General features: G+C 41.5%; 2 protein-coding genes across 2 annotated transcripts; one reads left to right on the top strand and one right to left on the bottom strand.

Annotated features, from left to right (window-relative positions):
* Nucleotides 1–1885: 1885 nt before the first annotated feature.
* LOC130429991 (myosin heavy chain, fast skeletal muscle) lies at nt 1886–12671 on the bottom strand. Its single transcript, XM_056758866.1, has 40 exons — nt 12543–12671; nt 11315–11523; nt 11073–11216; nt 10838–10994; nt 10684–10711; nt 10464–10569; nt 10301–10393; nt 10158–10221; nt 9979–10077; nt 9644–9747; nt 9404–9542; nt 9202–9320; nt 8968–9117; nt 8704–8874; nt 8313–8619; nt 8124–8191; nt 7948–8035; nt 7754–7871; nt 7449–7572; nt 7200–7336; nt 6870–7125; nt 6543–6785; nt 6281–6457; nt 6052–6197; nt 5886–5976; nt 5415–5804; nt 5214–5340; nt 5021–5139; nt 4742–4938; nt 4474–4657; nt 4220–4385; nt 4013–4137; nt 3603–3911; nt 3296–3499; nt 3077–3202; nt 2769–2939; nt 2521–2625; nt 2350–2445; nt 2127–2258; nt 1886–1984 (listed from the first exon to the last, which is right to left on the bottom strand). The coding sequence occupies exons 2-40, from the start codon at nt 11513–11515 to the stop codon at nt 1964–1966; spliced, it is 5802 nt and encodes a 1933-aa protein (XP_056614844.1). The 5' UTR covers nt 11516–11523; nt 12543–12671; the 3' UTR covers nt 1886–1963.
* A 1676-nt stretch (nt 12672–14347) lies between these two features.
* On the top strand, nt 14348–21781 carry strip1 (striatin interacting protein 1). The gene is made up of 21 exons (XM_056759850.1): nt 14348–14458; nt 15198–15267; nt 15632–15706; nt 16093–16227; nt 16312–16432; nt 16525–16593; nt 16673–16779; nt 16870–16997; nt 17906–18088; nt 18180–18400; nt 18478–18543; nt 18623–18686; nt 18770–18841; nt 18923–18997; nt 19084–19181; nt 19557–19683; nt 20118–20218; nt 20295–20361; nt 20449–20553; nt 20711–20915; nt 21049–21781. Exons 1-21 carry the CDS (start codon nt 14354–14356, stop codon nt 21294–21296), a joined length of 2442 nt encoding a protein of 813 aa, XP_056615828.1. The 5' UTR covers nt 14348–14353; the 3' UTR covers nt 21297–21781.
* Nucleotides 21782–21827: the final 46 nt, after the last annotated feature.

The raw sequence follows: 21827 nt of genomic DNA, 5'->3' as shown, positions 1-21827 counted from the left end.
GAAGAAATGACACTGTGCTACAATGTAAAGTAGTGAGTGTACAGCTTGTGTAACAGTGTAAATGTACTGTTTAAATTTCTGTTCTTATCCTACTAGATCTATCTGCCGCCTTTGACACAGTTAACCATCACATCCTCCTGTCCACCCTCAAGGCAATGGGGGTCTCTGGAATGGTGCTACAATGGTTCAGGTCTTACCTCTCGGGTAGGTCCTTTAGAGTATCTTGGAGAGGTGAGGTGTCGGAGTCCCATCATCTCGACACAGGTGTGCCTCAGGGCTCAGTGCTTGGTCCGTTGCTATTCTCTGTATACATGACATCCCTTGGCTCTGTCATTAGGAAACATGGCTTTTCCTATCACTGCTATGCGGATGATACTCAACTCTACATGTCTTTTCGCCCTGACGATCCGACTGTCTCTGCACGCATCTCAGCTTGCCTAGCCGACATCTCGCTCTGGATGAACGCCCATCACCTGCAGCTGAACCTTCCAAAAACAGAACTGCTTGTAATCCCGGCTGAAACGAAGACTCATCACAACCTTTCCATTCAACTGGGCTCATCAACCATCACACCTTCCAGAAAAGCAAGAAACCTGGGAGTGGTGATCGATGATCAGCTCAACTTCACTGATCAAGTTGCCAGCACCGCCCGGTCCTGTAGATTCATCCTCTACAATATCAGGAAAATTAGACCCTTCCTATCAGAGCATGCTACGCAAATCCTTGTCCAGGCTCTTGTCCTGGCCAGACTGGACTACTGCAATGCACTACTGGGTGGACTTCCAGCTTGCACAACCAAACCTCTACAGATGATCCAGAATGCTGCGGCAAGAGTTATCTTTAATGAACCAAAGAGAGCACACGTCACTCCTCTATTCATTAAGCTACATTGGCTTCCCGTAGTCGCTCGCATCAAATTCAAGACTCTGCTCCTGGCCTACAAGACTACTACTGGTTCGGCACCACCTTATCTTAAATCGTTAATGCAGACATATGTACCTGCCAGATCCCTACGCTCTGCAAACGAACGACGTCTTGTGGTGCCATCCCATAAAGGTAGAAAATCTCTCTCGCGCACCTTCTCCGGATCTGTTCCACCTATGTGGAATGATCTGCCCACTGCTACAAGATCTGCAGATTCTGTAGCCATCTTTAAGAAACGCCTGAAAACACATCTCTTCCGCCAACATCTGACTGATCTGTTCTGACTCTTTTCTTCTCTACTCTTTTCTTCTCTTCTCTAAAAAAAAAAAAAAAAAAATGGTATGAATGGTTCCGTATACTGTGTTAGGCTATATGAGACTAGTCTTCTTTTTGATTGCACTTATGCTTTTGTTGTACTTATGCTGTCCTAATTGCTTCCATTATCTACCCCACTTGTAAGTCGCTTTGGATAAAAGCGTCTGCTAAATGACTAAATGTAAATGTAAATGTAAATGTACTGTCCCCTCAAAATAACTCAACCCATAGATATTCATGTGACCTATGGCCACAAAAGTGAGTACACCACTAAGTGAAAATGGCCAATTTGGGCCCAAAGTGCAAATATTTTATGTGGCCGACATTATTTCCAGCACTGGATCAACCCTCTTGGTCATGGAGTTCATCAAAGCTTCACATGGTACAGGATAATGGGGAACTTGCATTCCTTCACCTTCCATTGAGGATGTCCCACAGATGCTCAATAGGGTTTAGGTCTTCATCTTTATTTTTCATGACTGGTTAAAGCTTGTCTTTAAATATTGGCTTCATGTTTGCACACGAGCTCTCGGTATTATTTAATGCAAGAATGAGTATTTATACTAGTGTCGATTCTGGATTTCATGCAGACACCTGTTGTCTTTTTGAAAGTTTTTTTTAAATAGTCAAAGAAATCACTGCACAGTTTATTTATCAACTCTTTATTGGTTAAAAGTCATTCATATTATATGATTGCTTTCTGTTGTGATCCATGCTCCAGCTTTTACTCTGATAAGTCTTTTCCCTGAAACGAAAGAGATAAATATTTCACCACATTCATCTATTTAAAGTGGAAAGATTGAAAGATTTATGCATTTATTAAAACATTTATTAAAGTTTTAATTTCAGGCTGCAGTTCAGTTACAGTACCATTAGATGGCGCTTACCTTCCCAGTATCGCGGCTCTTGGCTCTCAGCTTGTTGACTTGGGATTCGGCGATGTCAGCACGCTCCTGACTTTCCTCCAGCTCATTCTGCACCTTCCGGTATCTGGACAGGTGAGTGTTGGACTGCTCCTCCTGTCACGAGGTTTCGTTTAAAAATAAATCTCATTAGTCAATTTCAAACATCTCTGAAGACCTGTCGCTCTGACATAGAATTGTGACTCACAGCTTCCTCAGCTTGACGTTTGTAGGCCTTCACTTTCATCTGCAGTTTGTCCACCAGATCCTGCAGGCGGATTACATTCTTCTTGTCTTCTTCAGTCTGTAGAGGTCAAAGGAGTTAAATCACTATCTAGCACTGATGTTTGTTCGTTCTCTTGATTCTAGTGGTTAGTACCTGGTAAACGAGCTCCTTCACTCTTCTCTCGTATTTCCGCACTCCTTTAACAGCTTCAGCACCACGTCTCTGTTCGGACTCAACTTCAGACTCCAACTCACGAACCTTCAGTAAAGCAGGTTTATTGCTGTTAATTTTCTTCATGTAATTAGACTGCACAAGCAACACAAGTGCTGACATATGGTGTAGAACATCTCTGCCATGGCCAGCAGAATCCGTTCTTCGAGTAGGTAAAGATTCAAACCCACCCTGGACTCCAGTTTCTGGAGCTGTTTCTTTCCACCTTTCATGGCCAGACTCTCTGCCTCATCCAGACGGTGCTGTAGGTCTTTGACCGTAATCTCTGTGTTCTTTTTCATCCTTTCAAGATGAGCACTGGTGTCCTGCTCCTTCTTCAGCTCCTCAGCCATCATGGCAGCCTAAAACGTCAAAGTCAAGTAACATTAACTAACCTGTAAAGGTAGACACGTTAAAGTCACAACTGTGAATTACATGATTGCAAACTCTGTTTGGAAAGGTTGAAGAACATTGAAAGATTCACATGGTAAGCACTCACATCAGTGATGGCCTTCTTGGCTTTCTCCTCTGCATTTCTGGCCTCCTGGACGGAATCCTCCACCTCACCTTGCACCTGGACCAGATCTGACTCGAGCTTCTTCCTGGTGTTAATAAGACTTGTATTCTGTGAGACATCAACAGTGTTAGTCGGAATGTTATATCACTGGAGTCTTAAAACTGAAATTGTCAAGTTTAGTGTTCAAATAGATTTTCGTACTTGAGAGTGGAGGAGTCCCACACGCTCACTGGCGTCCAGCAGCTCCTGCTCGGCCACTTTACGGCCTCTCTCGGTTTGCTCCAGGGCAACTCTCAGCTCCTCGATCTCTGCTTGCATCAGGTTATTCCTGCGCTCCACCATGGCAACCTGCTCCTTCATGTCTTCTTGACCTCTGATGGCTTCATCAAGGTGCAGTTGGGCATCCTGTTGCAGGGTGTCAATATTATTGTAGACTCTTTGTTATGCTTTGAATCTTATTCAGACATCTATAGATTTTGTGAGCAGACTTCGACAAAAAGAAAAGTACCTTGAGTTGGCCTTGGACGTTCCTGAGCTGTTTCTGGGCCTCGGCGGCCTGGCGATTTGCATAGCTTAGCTGAATCTCCATCTCGTTGAGATCTCCCTCCATCTTCTTCTTGACTCTCAAGGCATCGTTTCTGCTCCTCACCTCAGAGTCCAGAGTACTCTGCATGGTATCGATAACTCGTTGGCTGTTTCTCTTGATCTGTTCAATCTCCTCATCTTTCTCAGCAAGCTTCCTGTCAATCTCTCCCTTGACCTGGTTCAGCTCCAGCTGGACACGAAGAATCTTGGACTCTTCATGTTCAAGTGTGCCCTGATGGACAATAGCAGGGTTTTATTTACACGGTAGAAGAATTAATTAAATTGTATGTAATTAATTCTAGCACAGGGTCTTGTGAGCTCTGAGCAACATACTTCAGCTTCTTCCAGTGCAGCCTGGATCTCTGCTTTCTCAGACTCCACTATCTTCTTGGACTTCTCTAGCTCATGAATGCTCTTTCCAGTCTCTCCAAGCTGCTCGGTCAGGTCAGAAATCTCCTCTAAACACACAAACATATTTGTCAAAATTGTTTTAGTGCTGCTTTTTAAAATCTTTATGTACAATATGAATGTGTCATTTACGTTGCAAATTCTTGTTCTCTCTCTTCAGAGTCTCCAGCTGGTCGAGAGCTTCCTCATAGGAGTTCTTCAACTTGAAAAGCTCAGTGCTGAGAGAGCGAGCTTCTTTCTGAGCACCTTCCAGCTCAGCCTGACCTTCCTCAAACTTCTGTTTCCACTCTGCCAGAACCTGACAATGATAAAAGGCAATAATAGTTAAATGGATCATAAAAGTTCATGGATCCAAGTTGAAGTTCACACATGACTCATTTCTTTACTTTGTCAAAGTTTCTCTGTTTCTTGTCCAGGTTGGCAGCCAATGCATTTGCTCTTTCTACATCAATCATGAGGTCTTCTACTTCACCCTGCAGTCTCTGTTTGGTCTTTTCCAGTGAGGCACACTTGGAGTTCACAGCCTCGATAGATTCTTCAGCCTCCTGAAGACGTTGTGCCAGCTTTTTCCTGTCGGCAGTTGTGTAAAATTGTGTTATGCTCTATCAAAAGTAAATAGCTCAGGTACTGACTTAAATGTTTTGCATTGCGTACTTGGAATCCTCAAGTTCCTCAGTGCGCTGGATGGCATCAGTTTCGTATTTGGTTCTCCACTGAGCCACCTCGCTGTTGGCCTTGGACATTCCACGCTGAAGTTCTGCTTTGGCCTCCTGTTCCTCCTCAAACTGCTCTCTGAGCAAATCACAGTCGTGACGGGCTGATTGGACACCGTGGGCAAGAGCGTTCTTGGCCTGAAGTTAAACATTTGTTCCCTGGAATTGAACTCTCATTGGTTTGCAAATGGAAATGCATTTGACTGTGTGTGGTTTGTACCTTAACTTCCTCCTCAATGTGTCTCTTGAGTTCTTCAATCTGCTGAGTGAAAGCTTGTTTTGCTCTGGTCAGTTGAGAAACAAGAGCTTCTTTCTCCTCCAGCTGGCGAGCAAATTCACCTGTACATTCAATTTGGGTTAATAATTCCATCAGACAAATTTATTTGCTACATATTTTATTTTTGTACACCAACCATTCTCAGTGTAAAGTCTTGCTTTCTGGCCACTTGTGTCATTGAGCTGACGAACATTTTCATCATTCTTGGACTTGAGTTCACTCAGTTGGTCTTCAAGGGTTCGGCACATCTTCTCCAAATTAGACTATCCAAGTACAAAGTTTTACTCATGTTGTTTAAGTGTGCATTTCTGTTAAATTATCTTCTAGTAGTGCTTACCTTTGATTTAGCCACGGCCTCCATGTTGCTTGATAAATCATCAATCTCCATCTTGCATTCGCTTTTCTCTTTCTCCAGCTTCTGCTTGACCCGCTGAAGGTTGTCGATCTGTTCTCCGAGCTCGGCCACACTGTCCGCCTGTTTCTTCCGGAGAGCGGCTGCTGTGGCCTCATGCTGCAAGGTGGACTCTTCCAGGTCACGACGCAATTTCTGTAATTCCACTTCACGCTTCTTATTCATCTCAATCTGGGCAATGGTGGCACCGCCAGCTTCCTCAAGCCTCTCGCTGATCTCCTCAAGTTCCCTGGAGAGATCGGCTCTCTGCTTCTCCACTTTGGCACGAGCAGCTCGCTCTGCCTCAATTTCCTCCTCCAGCTCCTCAATACGGGCCTAGATTTGAAACATGCATTTAGCTTGTGATACTACAGCAGCAATGTTAATTCTTTCAGTGTTTTTAAAAAAAGATAATACCTGAAGTTCTTTGATCTTCTTCTGAAGCTGTGCCCCCATAGACTGTTCATCTTCAATCTTGCTGAGGAGTTGACTTGTCTCAAAGTCCTTCCTGTTTCAACATTAGGGGTTTGTAAAATGTGCATTTTGTTTAAAATTGCATAAATATCTTCTTCTATCTACTCACTTCTTGATCTTTTCATCTGATTGTTGTTTGTCGTTCTCCAGGTCCATTAGGGATTCCTGGGCTAGTTTCAGGTCACCCTCAAGCTTCCTTTTGGCTCTTTCAAGGTCCATACGGAGCTTCTTCTCTTGCTCAAGCGAACCCTCAAGCTTACATTACAAAATCCCAAAACACAACAATTAGAGCTTCCTCTCATTTCCCCGTGGGCTTATTCTAATTGCAAACATCTTACATCATCCACTTGCTGCTCAAGTTTTGTCTTGGCTTTAGTCAGAGAGTTGACTTTGTCTTCCTCTGACTGCAGGTCATCTAGGGTCTGCTGGTGAGCCTCTTGGAGGGCTTTCTTCTCTTTGGTCAGCTTGACAATGGTGTCATCCTGAGAGGCCATCTCCTCAGTCAGGTTTTTCACCTAAATGCAAACATTTGTTCATTGGTTTCCTTCTAAAGAGCCTTATCAACAGATCATGTATAAAATATGTGATTATAATGTCAACCTTGTTTTCAGTAGCATGTTTCTCCTTTTCCACTTTGGCTAAGGTGAGCTCCAGGTCATCAATATCTTTCTTCAGCTCAGAGCATTCGTCCTCCAGTTTCCTCTTCTTAGCAGTGAGTTCAGCATTAATTTCCTCCTCGTCTTCCAATCTCTCTGTAGTCTCTTTGAGTTTGGCCTCTAGCTGTATCTTGCTTTTGATAAGACCTTCACATCTTTCTTCAGCATCAGATAGATTCTCCGTTTCCTGTTCAGTGGGATAGACAAGGTTACTTTTGTTTAATTCAAGTTTTGATATGTATTGTCTGGTCTCTGGAACTATAATACTCACTGATGCTACTTGAAGTTGAAGGTCGTTTTTCTCCTGCAGGAGTGACACCATTTTCTCCTCGATCTCCTTCTTTTTGGAGAGAGCCTTCTCCAGGTCTTCCTTCATTTTTCCGTAGTTCTCCTTCATTTGTGAGAGTTCTTTCTCTGTCTCAGCACTCTTCAGAAGAGGCTTGATCTTGAAGTACAGCTTCATCCATGGCCAGGTTTTCACATTCATGAATGAGCGTATGTTGTATTGGATGGAATAAACTGATTCTCTGTTTGGAATTGCAGCAAATTAGGTGATTCAGCAATTATATTATGAAAGTGAAATTGTACGTCTAGACTGTACCTCCTCTCCATCATTTTGACAAATTCTCTTCTCATGAGGAATCCTCGGCACAAAGCCTGAGTCATGGTTACCAGCTGTGATAGTTTGTCATCTCTCATCTCCTCAAGGGTGCCCAGCAGACCAGCTTTGAAGAACACCTACAATCCCACAAAGCAAAGGATGGATGTATTTCAACTGGCGACAAACCGATTATTTCTATCTTTGTATACCTTAGTTGATTTATACTTCAAATAAACGTCTATTACATACTTTGGTGTGTCCAAACTTGTACTGTGTATGGTCAACATCAATGGAGCCCAATAGTTTCTCTGAAGCTTTCTTGTTGTCAATGAACTGTCCCTCTGGGATTACGCTGGCGTTTAATACTTTGTATCTGAAAATGAACATTTTCAAACAGTGTTTTGCACTGGCATTTGTTTAGGCAATGCAATTTTAACAATTACGTAAATCTTTTTGTACGTTTGTTATCAAGACTTCTGTTTGCCACATTGTACGTTACATTTACTATAAAATGATCTGTCTGTGTGATTGCAATCCCTGTGTTCATTGAATACCTCTGCTTGAAGTCACCGTAGAGGATTCTGCTTGGGAAACCCTTTCTGCAGATTCTAATGCCCTCCAGCACACCATTACACCTCAGCTGGTGGATGACCAGGAAGTTCTCCATCAGCCCTGAAAATAAAATAGAAATTACCTTATGCTTTGATGTTAACTCCTGAGGAACGTTGGACTCGGATGTCGCGTTTACCTGGAGTCTTGGACTCGTTGGGAATCAAGCAGCGTACAAAGTGAGGGTGAGTGCTCCTCAGGTTCGTCATCAGCTTGCCCAAGTTCTCCTGTAATATTGTTCACATCAGTAGTCTTTAAAATGTTGGTTTTAATCATCACAAACTTCACTCTCACCAAGAGAAATCATCCTCATACCCTAAACATCGCAGACACGGTTTGGAAGGAGCCTCCCTTCTTCTTTCCCGCCTTCTTTCCACTTGCCTCTGTGTAAAATTACGGTACTGCTCATTAAAGGTTGATTTATTATAGGAATACATTTGATTGAGTGCATATATTTTGACCGCTTCTGGAGCTTAAGGAACTCTGACAATATATGTAATCTACCTTCAGACCCGGGATGGGCGAGATACAGAAACGACAGAAGTTTGACAGATGACTTCGCATAGAGTTGGACACAAGAGTCGTTCAGTGGATCTTTGTTCTTTTCCAACCAGCCAGTGATGTTGTAGTCGACAGTGCCTGCATAGTGCACGAGAGCGAAGTGAGCCTCAGCTTTGCCTTTGGCAGGTTTGGGCTTTTGGAAAGCTCCAGTTTTGCCAAGATGTTGATCGTAAAGCTTGTTTTTGAAACTGGCGTCTGTGGCTTTGGGAAACATGCACTCCTCTTCTAGGATGGAGAAGATGCCCATTGGCTGGTGGAGAAACAGTCAAGCTCATGTAAAAACCAAAATGGAAACTCCTTTTTGTAAGTGTTTTAATATTTGTTTAGACCTTACCTTCTCAATAAGCTCAATGCAGGCAGCTAAGTCCATTCCAAAGTCAATGAACGCCCACTCGATGCCTTCTTTCTTGTACTCCTCTTGCTCCAGCACAAACATGTGGTGATTGAAGAACTGTTGCAGTTTCTCGTTTGTGAAGTTGATGCAGAGCTGCTCCAGGCTGTTGTACTGTCATTTAAACACAAGCTCAAGTTCTCACATTCTCAAGTTCTCGCAATTTATATTGGGCTGCTTAGAGATACGTTAACAATTGAAGCTTACATCAAAGATCTCAAATCCGGCAATGTCCAGCACACCAATGAAGAACTGTCTGGGCTGTCTGGTGTCCAACATCTCATTGATCCGGACGACCATCCACAAGAACATTTTCTCATAGACTGACTTGCAGAGAGCCATGACCGAGTTGTTCACCTGTGAAACAGTGTTTGTCCTTTGTGAGTTCTATGTTTTAGGTACTTTATCTCTTTTAAAGTCAGCGACTGTGTTATTTGTCACCTGTGGAACGGTTTGGCCTTTGGTCACATACTCGTTTCCGACCTTCACTCTGGGATAGCACAAAGCTTTCAGCATGTCCGCCGAGTTTAGGCCCATGAGGTAGGCGATTTTATCCGCCACTAAAAAAGCAGATAATGGACAGTAAATGTATGTTTCTGCTTGTTTATGTGAAGAAACGAAGAGTGTGAAGGCTTCATCTCACCCTCATTGCCGTCAGGTTCAGCCTGCTCCTCTCTCTGCTTCTGCTTGAACTTCATGTTTCCATGATGCATCACAGCACCTGTCAGCTTGTAGATGCTCGCTTTCTCTTCAAGGGTGAAGCCCAGAATGTCAATGGCCGTCTATTTTTTGTCGGACAAAATAAATACAACGTTTGAGAGCAAAGAGAGGCCATCAATTACAACTTATTTTAGAAATAAAAATAACGGTTTTGCGTACGTACATCAGTGGCGATGAACTCCTCCACGTCATCGATGCTCTTGACAGTGATTTCGCCCTGACTGATCATGTGATAGTCATACGGGTTGGTGGTGATGAGCAGGGCCTCTGGAAAGAATTCACAGTCTCTACGTTAGCACTGCTCTAACACTGGGTTCACACCAAAAGCGAATTTACTACTTGTGGGAGTTCGTTATTTATCCTGTGAGTTACACGAGCTGACAAATAATTCTTCTCTCGACTATTTGTGTCTTTGCATTTTCTTTGATGTCTATCTCTCGATTCAGGTTTAGTGTGAACACAGCATTAGACGTCGACACACTGCTGTAGATTTCTTACCGAGCAGCTCTGGTTTGTGTCCCGTCATGAGCTGGTAGAAGATGTGGTAGCTCCTCTCAGCAGACAGCTGGAACGTGACTCTCGACTTTTCCAGCAGATCTTGACAAGAGAACGTTGGCTTCAAAATTCGTGTTTGTTTGACTGTAAAATATGTTTTGGTTTCAAACAGTGCGACTCACAAGTTTCAATATCAGCCGAGGCCAGTTTTCCAGAGGTGGCGAAATGAATCCTGATGAATTTACCCTGAAGAGATTCAACCAGGTCAAAATTGTTTGTGAAGGTACTGCGAAATTCTTAAAGGTATCAGAACGCATCAACTTACAAAACGAGACGAGTTGTCGTTCCTCACGGTCTTGGCATTACCATACGCCTCTAGCAGGGGGTTAGCTGCGATGATTTGATCCTCCAGCGACCCCTAGTTGACACACACGTAATTTAATCACATTGAATGCCTGTCACTTTTATTCTATTGTGTTTTTTCTGACCTGCATTTTTCCAACTTCTGCCTTTTTGGGTCCAGACACGGCGATTGTAGCGAAGTACTGGATGACACGTTTGGTGTTGACCGTCTTTCCCGCACCGGATTCTCCGCTGTTTTGTAAACATGTAAAAATAACAACAAAGTCTCTTGTACAGAACGGAATACCGTCAAATATGCTTCGTCAGGAATTGTAAATGATTTTAGAATAAATCGAAAGAACTTACGTAATAAGGACCGACTGGTTCTCACGATCTGAGAAAGTGTAATAGAAAGGAAGGTAGAGAACATGTTTTATTTAGTAGTAATGTCCAACCATATCAAGAAATATGTTAAGCTTATTAACAGAGTTTATATTTAGGTTATTTTTATGTCACTGACCTGTGAGCATGAACTGATAGGCATTGTCAGAGATGGAGAAGATGTGGGGCGGGGCTTCTATTCTCTTTTTGCCCCTGTAAGCGTTCACGACATTTGTGTCGTACACCGGCAGCCACTTATAGGGGTTGACAGTGGCGCAGAATAAACCAGAGTAGGTCTGAAACAGAGACAACGGTGCAATGTTACAGCTCAATATCTCTCTCACCATCAATTGAAGTACTTTATTTGTACGTACGTAGATCATCCAGGCTGCGTAACGCTCTTTAAGGTTATACAGCACGGCAGGCTCGTTGAGGTGGGTCATCATGGCCATGTCTTCAATCTTATCATACTTGGGAGGATTCATGGGAAAGATTTGATCGTCTTTGACTGTCAGCGTCTAGAGTACAAGATTGGTTAGGTGGGTGGGCGACGCTGCTGTTCATCTCAGAATAATACACGATGAAGGATGTAAAGGGAGTTAGTGTATCGACATACCTTTCCACACAGAGTTTTGACTGTAGCTTTGCCACTTTCTTTACTAACAAGTACACCCTTAAGGTACATGTTTTCGGGCTCGGATACAAAATATGCCGTTTTAGCATCGAATGGAGAGGTCTGTGCCTCGATCCTCTCCCTTTCTGGCTTCCGGAGGTAAATGGCCGCCGGGCCGAAGCACTCCATTTCTCCATCTCCCATGATGACTTCTGTTGATTGTAAAATCAAACAATCAAAAAAAAAATGTGTGTGGCTTATGATGTTCTTTGAAATAACAAACGGACATTCAGCATTTTTGTGTGATTTACCAATCAGACACACTCGCTTTTTTTCAAATTATATTCTACATTTTAGAATGACAGTCTTTAAAGTCCCAGTGAAATAAAAAATGACTCATAATTTTTCATGAAATATTGCAGCCTTTGCTCAGAGGTTCTCTTTTTAAAATTCATGTTCCCTCACCATCGTCGGTTAAAATGTAAAAAAGCACCTTCTTCCCGTTGTGACTATCCATCTCAAATGACATAAATTAGACGCTTGGGCGGAGCATCTGTAAACTCCTCCACTTCAACTGCAGTTTCTTTTCAAAACACCAAAAATGCTGCTTTTACACATCTAATCAATTCGCAGTGAAAAACGCAAGCCACACCCACTAATTATCTCCTTTGAAATTCCTTTTCACTCACTAATATGTCTAAGGAAGTAAAAACGATTGCAAGACTATAAAATGACACAAATGACGTTAAGGAATTAAACATGCCGTCAAAACACATGGGATGAGTTCACATAGGTGCAGCCTTACGCAGCCAGGTTATACCGAAACAGACACCATTACTGACATTTGTATGTTTTTATCAAATTCTGCACATTAGAATGAAAGTCATTAAAGTCCCAGAGAAATAACAAATGACAATTCTTATTTTTTAATGAAGTATTGCAGCGTTTATAGTAAATAGTTTATCAACGTGGGTCATTTTCTTTTTTTAATTCCTGTCCTGTCCTGTACACATCTAATCAATTCGGATTGAAAAACGCAAGCCACGCCCACTAATTATCTCCTGTGAAATTTCTTTTCACTCTAAAATGTGTCATAAAAACCGAAGTAGAAACGATCGCAACTTCCAATTCACAGGGACTTTAATATTATGAAATGACAATAACTTTAAAATTACACCACTTTATAACTTGTCATTTATCTTTAGTCTATAAAACTAGCGATGGTTTTTACCTTTCTCAAAGCCTCAGTTCAGAGAAATCAAGGAGTCTGGAAAATGCCTGTTATAGGGACAAACACATACAGTCATTGTGTGAATTACTGCACACTTCGCATCACTTATCACTCAATATAATATAGTATAACATAACATAATATAGCATTGTATAATATGGCATAGTACAACAGAGATTAGTATAAAATAACACGGCATACTATAATATAGGATTATACAGCATTAAATCTCATTATAAATAAATAGTATAATGTAGATAGCGTAATATAATGTTAGTATAGTATAGTATAGTGTGTAAGAGATGCAGGTAAGGTAAATGATCTTGCCGTTAATGGGTCGCCGTCTGATCTTGTGGCGAAGGAAGACTGATGCTTTTATAGAGATGCTCGTGTGAACTCAGCAGGGTCCACCGTCTCGATTAGGTCATGTGGATTTGCTTTGAATGGTTGTGACACCTGGCATTTCCCATTTATAGACCTTTATTAGTCAATAACGTCATTTGTTTGCATCTTCTTGACTTGAAACCTTATCCTTCACAGATCCGTTTGTTCTCTCAAGAATGTTATTAGTGCCAAGACATATGGACCATAGACCTTTCTATCTATGTGAATTTGCACTCATAGAAATGAACGACAATGAATGATTCAGAAATGAAGGAATAAATCAATGAGTATTAATAGTTTTCTTTGACAAATGAAGCTCCTTCTTTCTTCAAGTCTCTCTCTCTCTCTCTCTCTCTCTCTTGGATGTCTGTGGTTTCAGATTCTTAATCGGTCACATAGTTTCCAAAGTCTTTTTGATAATTTGGAGCGCAGCTGTGGGGGAGATCTCTTGGGTCACTGGAACATGTATCACGGATGCCAAAAATGGAGAGGTATGGGTTTTATGAACTTTGATCTTTCTGCATGTGCCCAAATCCACAAATAGATGCATTCAACTTTTTTTTAAGGAAGAGCAGTTCCTTATTTATGCGTTTCATTTCTCTGCCATCGAGCTCAAATTTATGTATATTTATAAGTCATGTGATGTACTGCACGCTTTTAAAATAGAATTTACATGAACATAATTCAATGTGTATTAGTAATGTATTATCATTTGTGAGATGATTTCATTTTGGCCCACAACGTTAACATTACAAAAACTCGTGAAATGTTTAACACTTGACATACATATCTAGAGTTATAATGTAAGTTTTTTTTAAAGGAACAGTTCACCCAAAAATGAAAATTCTGTCTTCATTTACTCAGTTCTTTGCCACCATTGACTGCCCTAGGAACATTGCTTTATAAATGTCTTTGATCTGTTGAACACATGAGAAGATTGTTTTGAAGAATGATGGAAAGCAAGCAGTTCTGGTGCACCTTTGACGACTATTGTCGTTTTTCCTACTATTTTGGTTACAAGCATTATTATCATTATAACCAAACTATTTTTTGGTTTGTATACAAGCATTCTTCCAAATATCTTTCTGTGTTTTCGTCAGAACTATGTACACAGATTGGAACAACTCGAAAGAGACTAAATAATGACGGAATTTTCATTTTTGGGTGAACTGTCCCTTTAAATGTAGTATGTAGCTGTAAATACTGTATAGCCTACTCTGTGTGATCTTCTTAAATAAAATATTAACAAATGCTTCAAAATACTAGTTAAATCACACGCGCGCGGTTTTAAATAACACTTCTTTTAAAAGAGTAGTTTATTTGGTCCTCAAACCCTCAGCGTGTAAAATCACAAGACGTGACGGCAGGCCGCGATGCGCGTTCAAGCGTGATATCGCGAGAAGTGAGACCGAGAGCCGGAAGTGAAGATGGATGGTGTCGGTGTTTGTGCTAATAACAAACAGAAGCCGAATCAAATGCTGCCGAATAAAATGAGAGGAGAATTCACCCGAAACCAGAGGAAAGATTCTGAGGTGACGCTCGATCGAGCGCGTTTATCTCACTTTTGTGTCGCGTGTTTGTAGGTTTAACGCGAGTTTGCGCAGCGGTTAGCATGAACGTTACATGTAGTTTATTTACAAACATACTATCAACAAAAATAACATGTATATGTTCTATACAAACAATCTTTGTTTCATGAGTGCCCACATATCAGTATTTACTGTGGTATAGTATAGTCATGAATCTGGACACTTTATTTATATTGCGTTATAAGGAGTTATTAAAGATAACGATGCATTATAATTGTTCATAATGTGTGTGGTAATGCATTAAAGAATTATAACCACATATTTTGTTTTAAGTGTAACAATGAATTGATAAGTGTCATGATATTACCTGTAGTTACAATTACTCATGAGACATTATGAGGTGCATTAGAAGGCAAATTAATACATTAAAACTACTTTTATATGCGTTAAGTACAGTAATACCATGAATTTCACTACAGTTTACTGTAGTAAATGCTTAAGTTTACTGTAGTATGTGTGCATGTGGCTATAAAGCTCAGACGGATACACACACATGAATATTACACAGATTTGTTCTCATGTATATGTGAACCATGTTTACTGACATTTATCCAAAGCTGTGCTGTATGATACCATACTAACCATATGATGACCATGTGTGTTGATGTATGAGATCTGTGTCTGATCATTATATTTTGCTAAGCCGTGTTCACCATATGTTGTTGATTTGTGCATGTTTTAGGGTTTATCAGATGCTCCTGATCTGGAGTTTGAATATTCAGATGCTGATAAATGGAGCTGTGAACTCTCAGGTGAGAGAAACTAATTCCGTCCCCTTGAACTCATGATGTACCCGTTTACTTTGCTGTCACACGTTATTAGTTTTGTGCTGAATAATGCCAGTCGATCTACAAATTCATTTTTCTCTTTGTAATCTTGTCTAGTCCAATAATGTGATGATGTCAGATTGATTACCTGTTAACTCCTCCCCTTCTGAATGGACCCATACAGTGAACGGTTTATTTTGAGATGGAAACGTAGACTTGACATCAATCTCTGGACATTTCGTGCACATTTATAATCCTGATTTAACTCTCAGAGATCAGTTGCTACATGACATTAAATGAACAAAGACGACTACTGAAGAAAGTTTTAACATATTGTTTGTGTTTGTAGAGTTGTACAGTTACACCGAAGGTCCAGAGTTTCTGCTCAACAGAAAATGCTTTGAAGAAGATTTTCACACCCACCGTAAGTACAGATCTCACGTCTGCTGTTATAGTCAAAGGGACAGTACACCCAAAAATTCTGCCATCATTTCCTCACCTTCAAGTTGTTCCAAATCTTTATAAATGTTTTTGTTCTGATGAATGCAGAGAAAGATATTTTGAAGAATGCTTATAACCAAACATATTTTGAAAAAATACAATGGTGGCCCAGAACTGTTTGCAGTCCTACATTCTTCAAAATGTCTTCTTTAGTGTTCAACAGAACAAAAAAAAACCAGATAGATAATTTTTCCTACTATGGGGGTCAATGGTGGGCAAAATCTGTTTGGTCTAAAGCATTTTTCCAAATATCTTTCTCTGTGTTTATCAGAACAAAGTAATTTTGTGTTTTGTGTTTTGTTTTGGCAGTGCCCAGTGAGAAATGGATCGAGGTGGACACGGCTCACCACAGAGCTCATGCCATGCGTCTGCTGGACGGGCTGGACGTCATCGGCAGAGAACGACGCCTAAAAGTCGCCAGAGCCATTCTGTATATGGCACAAGGTCTGGCACAAGACGTCCTTCTCTTAGTATTTCTTTACAACCCATGCAGTCTATGAGTTATGATGGTGGCGTTTGGTGTTTCAGGGACGTTTGGCGAGTGCGGCTCTGAGCCGGAGGTGCAGCACTGGATGAGGTATAACATCTTTCTGCTGTTGGATGTTGGAGCTTTCACTGCCCTGGTGGAGCTGCTCAATATGGAGATCGAGTGAGACGAAGCGCACACAGACCATACTCAATAACAGACACGCGGAGAATAATTCACAAAATAATGAATGTTTTGTGTCAAACGTGTTTTAGGAATAGTGCCGCATGCAGCAGTGCGGTCAGGAAACCTGCCATCTCACTGGCCGACAGCACCGACCTCAGGTACACCAACAACACCGGCAAAGCCCAACTCATCTTTACCAGGAAATGTCCAACAAACCCGGTGCATTTGTGTTTTTAGGGTGTTGTTGAACATCATGTACCTGATGGTGGAAACCATCCAGCGCGAGGAACCCACAGACACTCCAGAGTGGAGAAGCATCAGAGAAACCTTCAAAGCCGAACTCGGTCAGTGAGATCAGACAAGTGTTGAAAAGTGTAAACGTTGGCCGTCCGGGGTTTGCTTCAATCGCGTGTGTTTTCGTCAAATGATCACAGGTTCTCCTCTCTATAACCACGAGCCCGTCTCGGTCATGCTGTTTGGCATGGTGACCAAGTTCTGCAGCGGTCACGCCCCTCATTTTCCCATGAAGAAAGTTCTGCTGTTGCTCTGGAAGACCGTCCTGGTGAGAGTGATGAAGTTTTTATTCTCGTTAAACACACTTTAAATGTTCAGAATTTAACCCTGCATCTATTCTGAAAATAAAGTAAACACATATTAAATCAGGGTTGACATTTCCCACCATTTTTGTCCTAGCTTCATGTGCAGACCTTAAAGGGTCATATGACACGGCTAATAGGAATATTATGCTTTGTTTTAGATGTAATGCACGATTTAAGGTTCAGAAACGCTGTATTTTCCACACACCGTACATGTATGTATCTCCTCTTTACTCCGCCTCTCTAAAACGTGCTGATATTTTACAAAGCTCATGGCACTGAAAAGCGAGGTGTGCTATGATTGGTCAGTTAACCAGTGTGTAATGATGGGGGAATACTGCAAGCGTGTGAAGGAAATGTAACACCTCTGACCATATTTGGAACATCAGATTCCTCTTCAATTGTACTGACATGTACACCACTTTACATGCTTATATATTTGGGCGGCCTTAGTCAAATCATATCACAAACTGACGTGGATTTGTGGGGGTGTGGTTACATGAGGCGTTCCAGGCAGGTCTGGGTGACCATTCACTTTTAGATAGAATGTCTCTTTTCTTCCTACACTTTAATTTCATGTCCATTACATGCATGGGCAACTTATAATACACCAAAGACACAGAAAAACATGTCTTCACAACATAATACCCCTTTAAATCACTAACTGTGTTGACTATAACAGGGTTGACCTTGACCCAGAGACCACATGGCATGTCTAAAAACAGAATTTTATGGAGTTTCGTTATATCATGTTAAGCGAGAGACTAATTGCAAAATCAAAATAACAGATTTGAACAGAACACGGCAACAGAAAATAATTGATCATTGAAAGTTTATAAAAAAATAGTTTTAAGAATACTTTTCTTGTGTTTAGTTCACTTTCGGAGGGTTCGAGCAGTTACTGAGCAGTAAGGTGAGCAAACGTGTGGCGCTGGGTTTGCCTCCGCTGCCGGAGGACAGCATCCGTGTAGTGAGGAGAATGAGAGCCGCATCGCCGCCGGCGTCTGCATCTGATCTCATCGAACAACAGCAGAGACGTGCCAGGAGAGAACACAAGGTTCTCATAACACTTAACGTGTTTACGGCAATTTTGATGACATTTTAAACCGTACGAAGAGTGTTTTCATCCGTCTCTTTCTTCTCTGCAGGCTCTTATAAAGCAAGACAATCTGGACGCGTTCAACGAGAAAGACCCATACAAGGCGGATGACGCTCGCGAGGACGAGGAGGAAAACGACGATAACGACAACTCTATGGAGGCGGAGCCATTTCCCCTGGAGCGTGATGAGGTCATGCCGCAGCCCGTCCCCCACCCCCCCTCGGAGAGGGTCTGTTTTCCCAAGGGTCTGCCCTGGGCTCCTAAAGTCAGGTAGATACGGGGATGTCATCACTTGAACAGGTCTATTGTGGTTCTAGATTGTCAACCCTATGTGTTCTTTCTTGCAGGGAAAAGGACATCGAGAACTTTCTGGACTCCAGTAGAAGCAAATTCATCGGTTACACCTTGGGAAAGTGAGTGTGTCCTCACTGTAATTGGTTTAGGTGTTTTATGAGCGACGGTGATTTATGTTTGTGCTTGTTTGTGTTGTAGCGACACCGATACAGTGGTTGGTTTGCCCAGACCGATTCACGAAAGCATCAGAACGCTCAAACAGGTGAAGGCAACACCACTATTATTTCCTATGCTCTGGTCACGCAACAATCATCACCGCGGTAACAATGTTGTGTGTTGTTTCAGCACAAGTATGTGTCCATCGCTGAGGTTCAGATCACTAAAGAAGAAGAATATCAGAAGACGCCTCTGTCTGGAGTGAGTAACCAATCACTGATGAAGTTACAGAGTCTTGTGATGTCATTACTACATCATCCACCTGTGTTTGTGTGTGTTCAGGGTGAAGAGGAGTTGGAGTTGTGTGCCACGGAGCTCCTGTACCAGGGTATTTTACCCAGTTTACCGCAGTACATGGTGAGAGATGCATGCAGCAAATGCAGTTGTCACACGCTAAATGAGCTGTGTTCATACCGAAAGGCCTACGTGTATTTGTGTTTCAGATCGCTCTCCTCAAGATCCTATTGGCTGCTGCTCCCACGTCTAAAGCCAAGACGGACTCCATCAACATACTGGCAGATGTTCTACCTGAAGAAATGCCGTAAGGCGCACACACACACACACATGCATGACTTTATACTCCAAAAAACTGTTGTAGCATTACGCTATCAATGCTAATGTTCAGTACATACTGATGACTATATGAGGAATAGTGATCGGGAGGTCACAGAAAAAGTTTTTTATGAAACTATTCGTTGAATTGAACGAGTTAGCAGTTGAATCTGATTCACTCACTGAATCACTCAGAACTGTTCTAGTGAATCTATAACAGTGAGTCAGCTACAGATCCCTACACAAACTCCCACCGGCCTTCTCGACTGGGTTGCCGTGGTTACAGTTAGCGGGTGTAATTGGTTTTGTTAAAAATATCCTGCAGGTTATATATATATAATATGCGTCTTGTATCTTGTTCTAGTACCACAGTTCTTCAGAGTATGAAGTTGGGCGTTGATGTGAATCGACATAAAGAAATCATCGTCAAAGCCATTTCAGCCATACTCCTGCTGCTGCTGAAACACTTCAAACTCAATCACGTCTATCAGGTACACACACGTTTATTCAAGTACTACAACACAGACACAGCGTAGGTTTTTTATCTAATAACAATTGCAAATTGGCCAAAAAGTTAACAGAACACTTAAAAACTTTATTAATTTATCAAACATTCTGAGAACACATTTGGCCAAATTAACACTTTTTCTGCCTGTTGAAGTTATTTTAATAATTAGGATTTATTACTTTATTTAATTTAAAATTCAATGATTTATTTATATATTTTTTTAATGAAAATAATTGCACTGTTATGTTTTTTATATTTATAAATTGTTATTTACTTATTTACTTTAGTTTATTTTCAGTAAAGTATTAAATTGTTCAATTTCAATTAACATAAATGTTGTAATAGTTTAAGTAAACTCTAATAAGCCTGTATCGTAAGCGTGTTTACGTGTTCCTTGACGTATGTTTTCTGCTATAGTTTGAGTACATGGCTCAGCATCTGGTGTTCGCCAACTGTATTCCACTCATCCTGAAGTTCTTCAACCAGAACATCATGTCTTACATCACGGCCAAAAATGGGTGAGTCATCAGTCCGTGTAAGCGTGTCATTTGTACCAATGCATTTTGGGTACTAATGCGTCTTGTCTCCTGACAGCATCTCGGTTTTGGATTTCCCACACTGCATCGTGCACGAGCTTCCTGAACTCACAGCTGAGAGTCTGGTGAGAATTATCACACGCACACATACAAGACTCACGATCCTCTGGGCGTCATTTAGAGCGATGTGCGATTGTGTGTTTTGCTAACAGGAAGCTGGCGATAACAATCAGTTCTGCTGGAGGAATTTATTCTCCTGCATCAACCTGCTGCGCATCCTCAATAAACTCACTAAATGGAAACACTCCAGGACTATGGTAAGACACCATACATAGAGTCGAAGTCTAATTGGAGTAGACGGAGATGTTGTTCAAATAATTTCAAATAAATCCATGTACCTCGAGGGATTGACCTTTATAATCATCTATTGTTGCATATCTCAAATTTTGACACGGAGCGCCGTTTTTTTTCTAGATGTTGGTGGTGTTTAAATCCGCTCCCATCCTAAAGAGGGCGCTGAAGGTCAAGCAGGCCATGATGCAGCTCTACGTGCTCAAACTGCTTAAAGTTCAAACCAAGTATCTTGGGCGGCAGTGGAGGAAGAGCAACATGAAGACCATGTCAGCGATATACCAGAAAGTGCGTCATCGTCTCAATGACGACTGGGCTTATGGCAACGGTGAGTAAACGGAGACACTCCACTCGGGGGTGTTGATTATGGCAGTAAATTGAACAATTCATCTGCACAATTCGTTTTTTGAAAGTGCATTAGGGGTACGGTAATGGATCCTGATGCGTGTCTCTGATTGCAGACCTGGATGCCCGTCCATGGGACTTCCAGGCAGAAGAATGCGCCCTACGCGCCAACATCGAACGCTTCAACAGTCGCCGTTACGAACAGAACCAGAGCAACCCGGAGTTCCTGCCGGTGGACAACTGCCTCCAGAGTGTCCTGGGACAACGTGTCGACCTACCTGAAGACTTCCAAATGAACTATGACCTTTGGCTGGAACGTGAGGTCTTTTCCAAGCCCATTTCTTGGGAGGAGCTTCTACAGTGAGTTCTGGAGCTCCATTGCTGGATGACTATAATCTTCAAACGACACTACGCTTTATAGTCCAACAACAGGGACCATTACTTGTGTGTGTTTGTGGAATATCTATATACTGGCACATCTGTGGTAAACAAGGTTTTTACTCTTAGCAAAAGAAAGTGTGTTAGCCAGATGTGCAATGAGGTTATTTTTAATGGTTGTTTTATTGATCATCTATATCTGAATATTAAACCTGATGTTATTGTAAAAGACTGTATTTATCCCGAAGTGCTTTGTGCTTTTATCACTGTAAGGCTTTATAACACAATACAGTGACTCTTATCTCTGGACCCTCATTTTTTTCGTCTTTCTTGCCATTGAAAGTGAAAATAATGTGAGGTTGCAAAGATGTTTGACACACATTAAACTTTCTTTTATAATAAATGAAAACAGCATTAACGAGAGAAGAAAGGGCCACAAACTGCAAATATTAAATTAAAATAGTGACTTTCTTACTTTGTTTTTTTGTCTTGTTTTGCAGTACGAATATCAAAAAAT

This window comes from Triplophysa dalaica, chromosome 10, assembly GCF_015846415.1.
Source record: "Triplophysa dalaica isolate WHDGS20190420 chromosome 10, ASM1584641v1, whole genome shotgun sequence".
NCBI classification, from domain to species: domain Eukaryota; kingdom Metazoa; phylum Chordata; class Actinopteri; order Cypriniformes; family Nemacheilidae; genus Triplophysa; species Triplophysa dalaica.
This window is presented reverse-complemented; position numbering and strand designations above follow the sequence as displayed.

Excerpts from the sequence above, each read along its gene's own strand:
- strip1 (XM_056759850.1), top strand. The coding sequence starts at position 14,354 with ATGGATGGTGTCGGTGTTTGTGCTAATAACAAACAGAAGCCGAATCAA. Across the intron at positions 18,842-18,922 it reads AGAAGACGCCTCTGTCTGGA|GGTGAAGAGGAGTTGGAGTT; the intron begins GTGAGTAACCAA and ends GTGTGTGTTCAG. Across the intron at positions 20,362-20,448 it reads AACTCACAGCTGAGAGTCTG|GAAGCTGGCGATAACAATCA; the intron begins GTGAGAATTATC and ends TTTTGCTAACAG.
- LOC130429991 (XM_056758866.1), bottom strand. The coding sequence starts at position 11,515 with ATGGGAGATGGAGAAATGGAGTGCTTCGGCCCGGCGGCCATTTACCTC. Across the intron at positions 7,573-7,753 it reads TACGGTGACTTCAAGCAGAG|ATACAAAGTATTAAACGCCA; the intron begins GTATTCAATGAA and ends GTTCATTTTCAG. Across the intron at positions 3,500-3,602 it reads ACGTCCAAGGCCAACTCAAG|GATGCCCAACTGCACCTTGA; the intron begins GTACTTTTCTTT and ends ACCCTGCAACAG.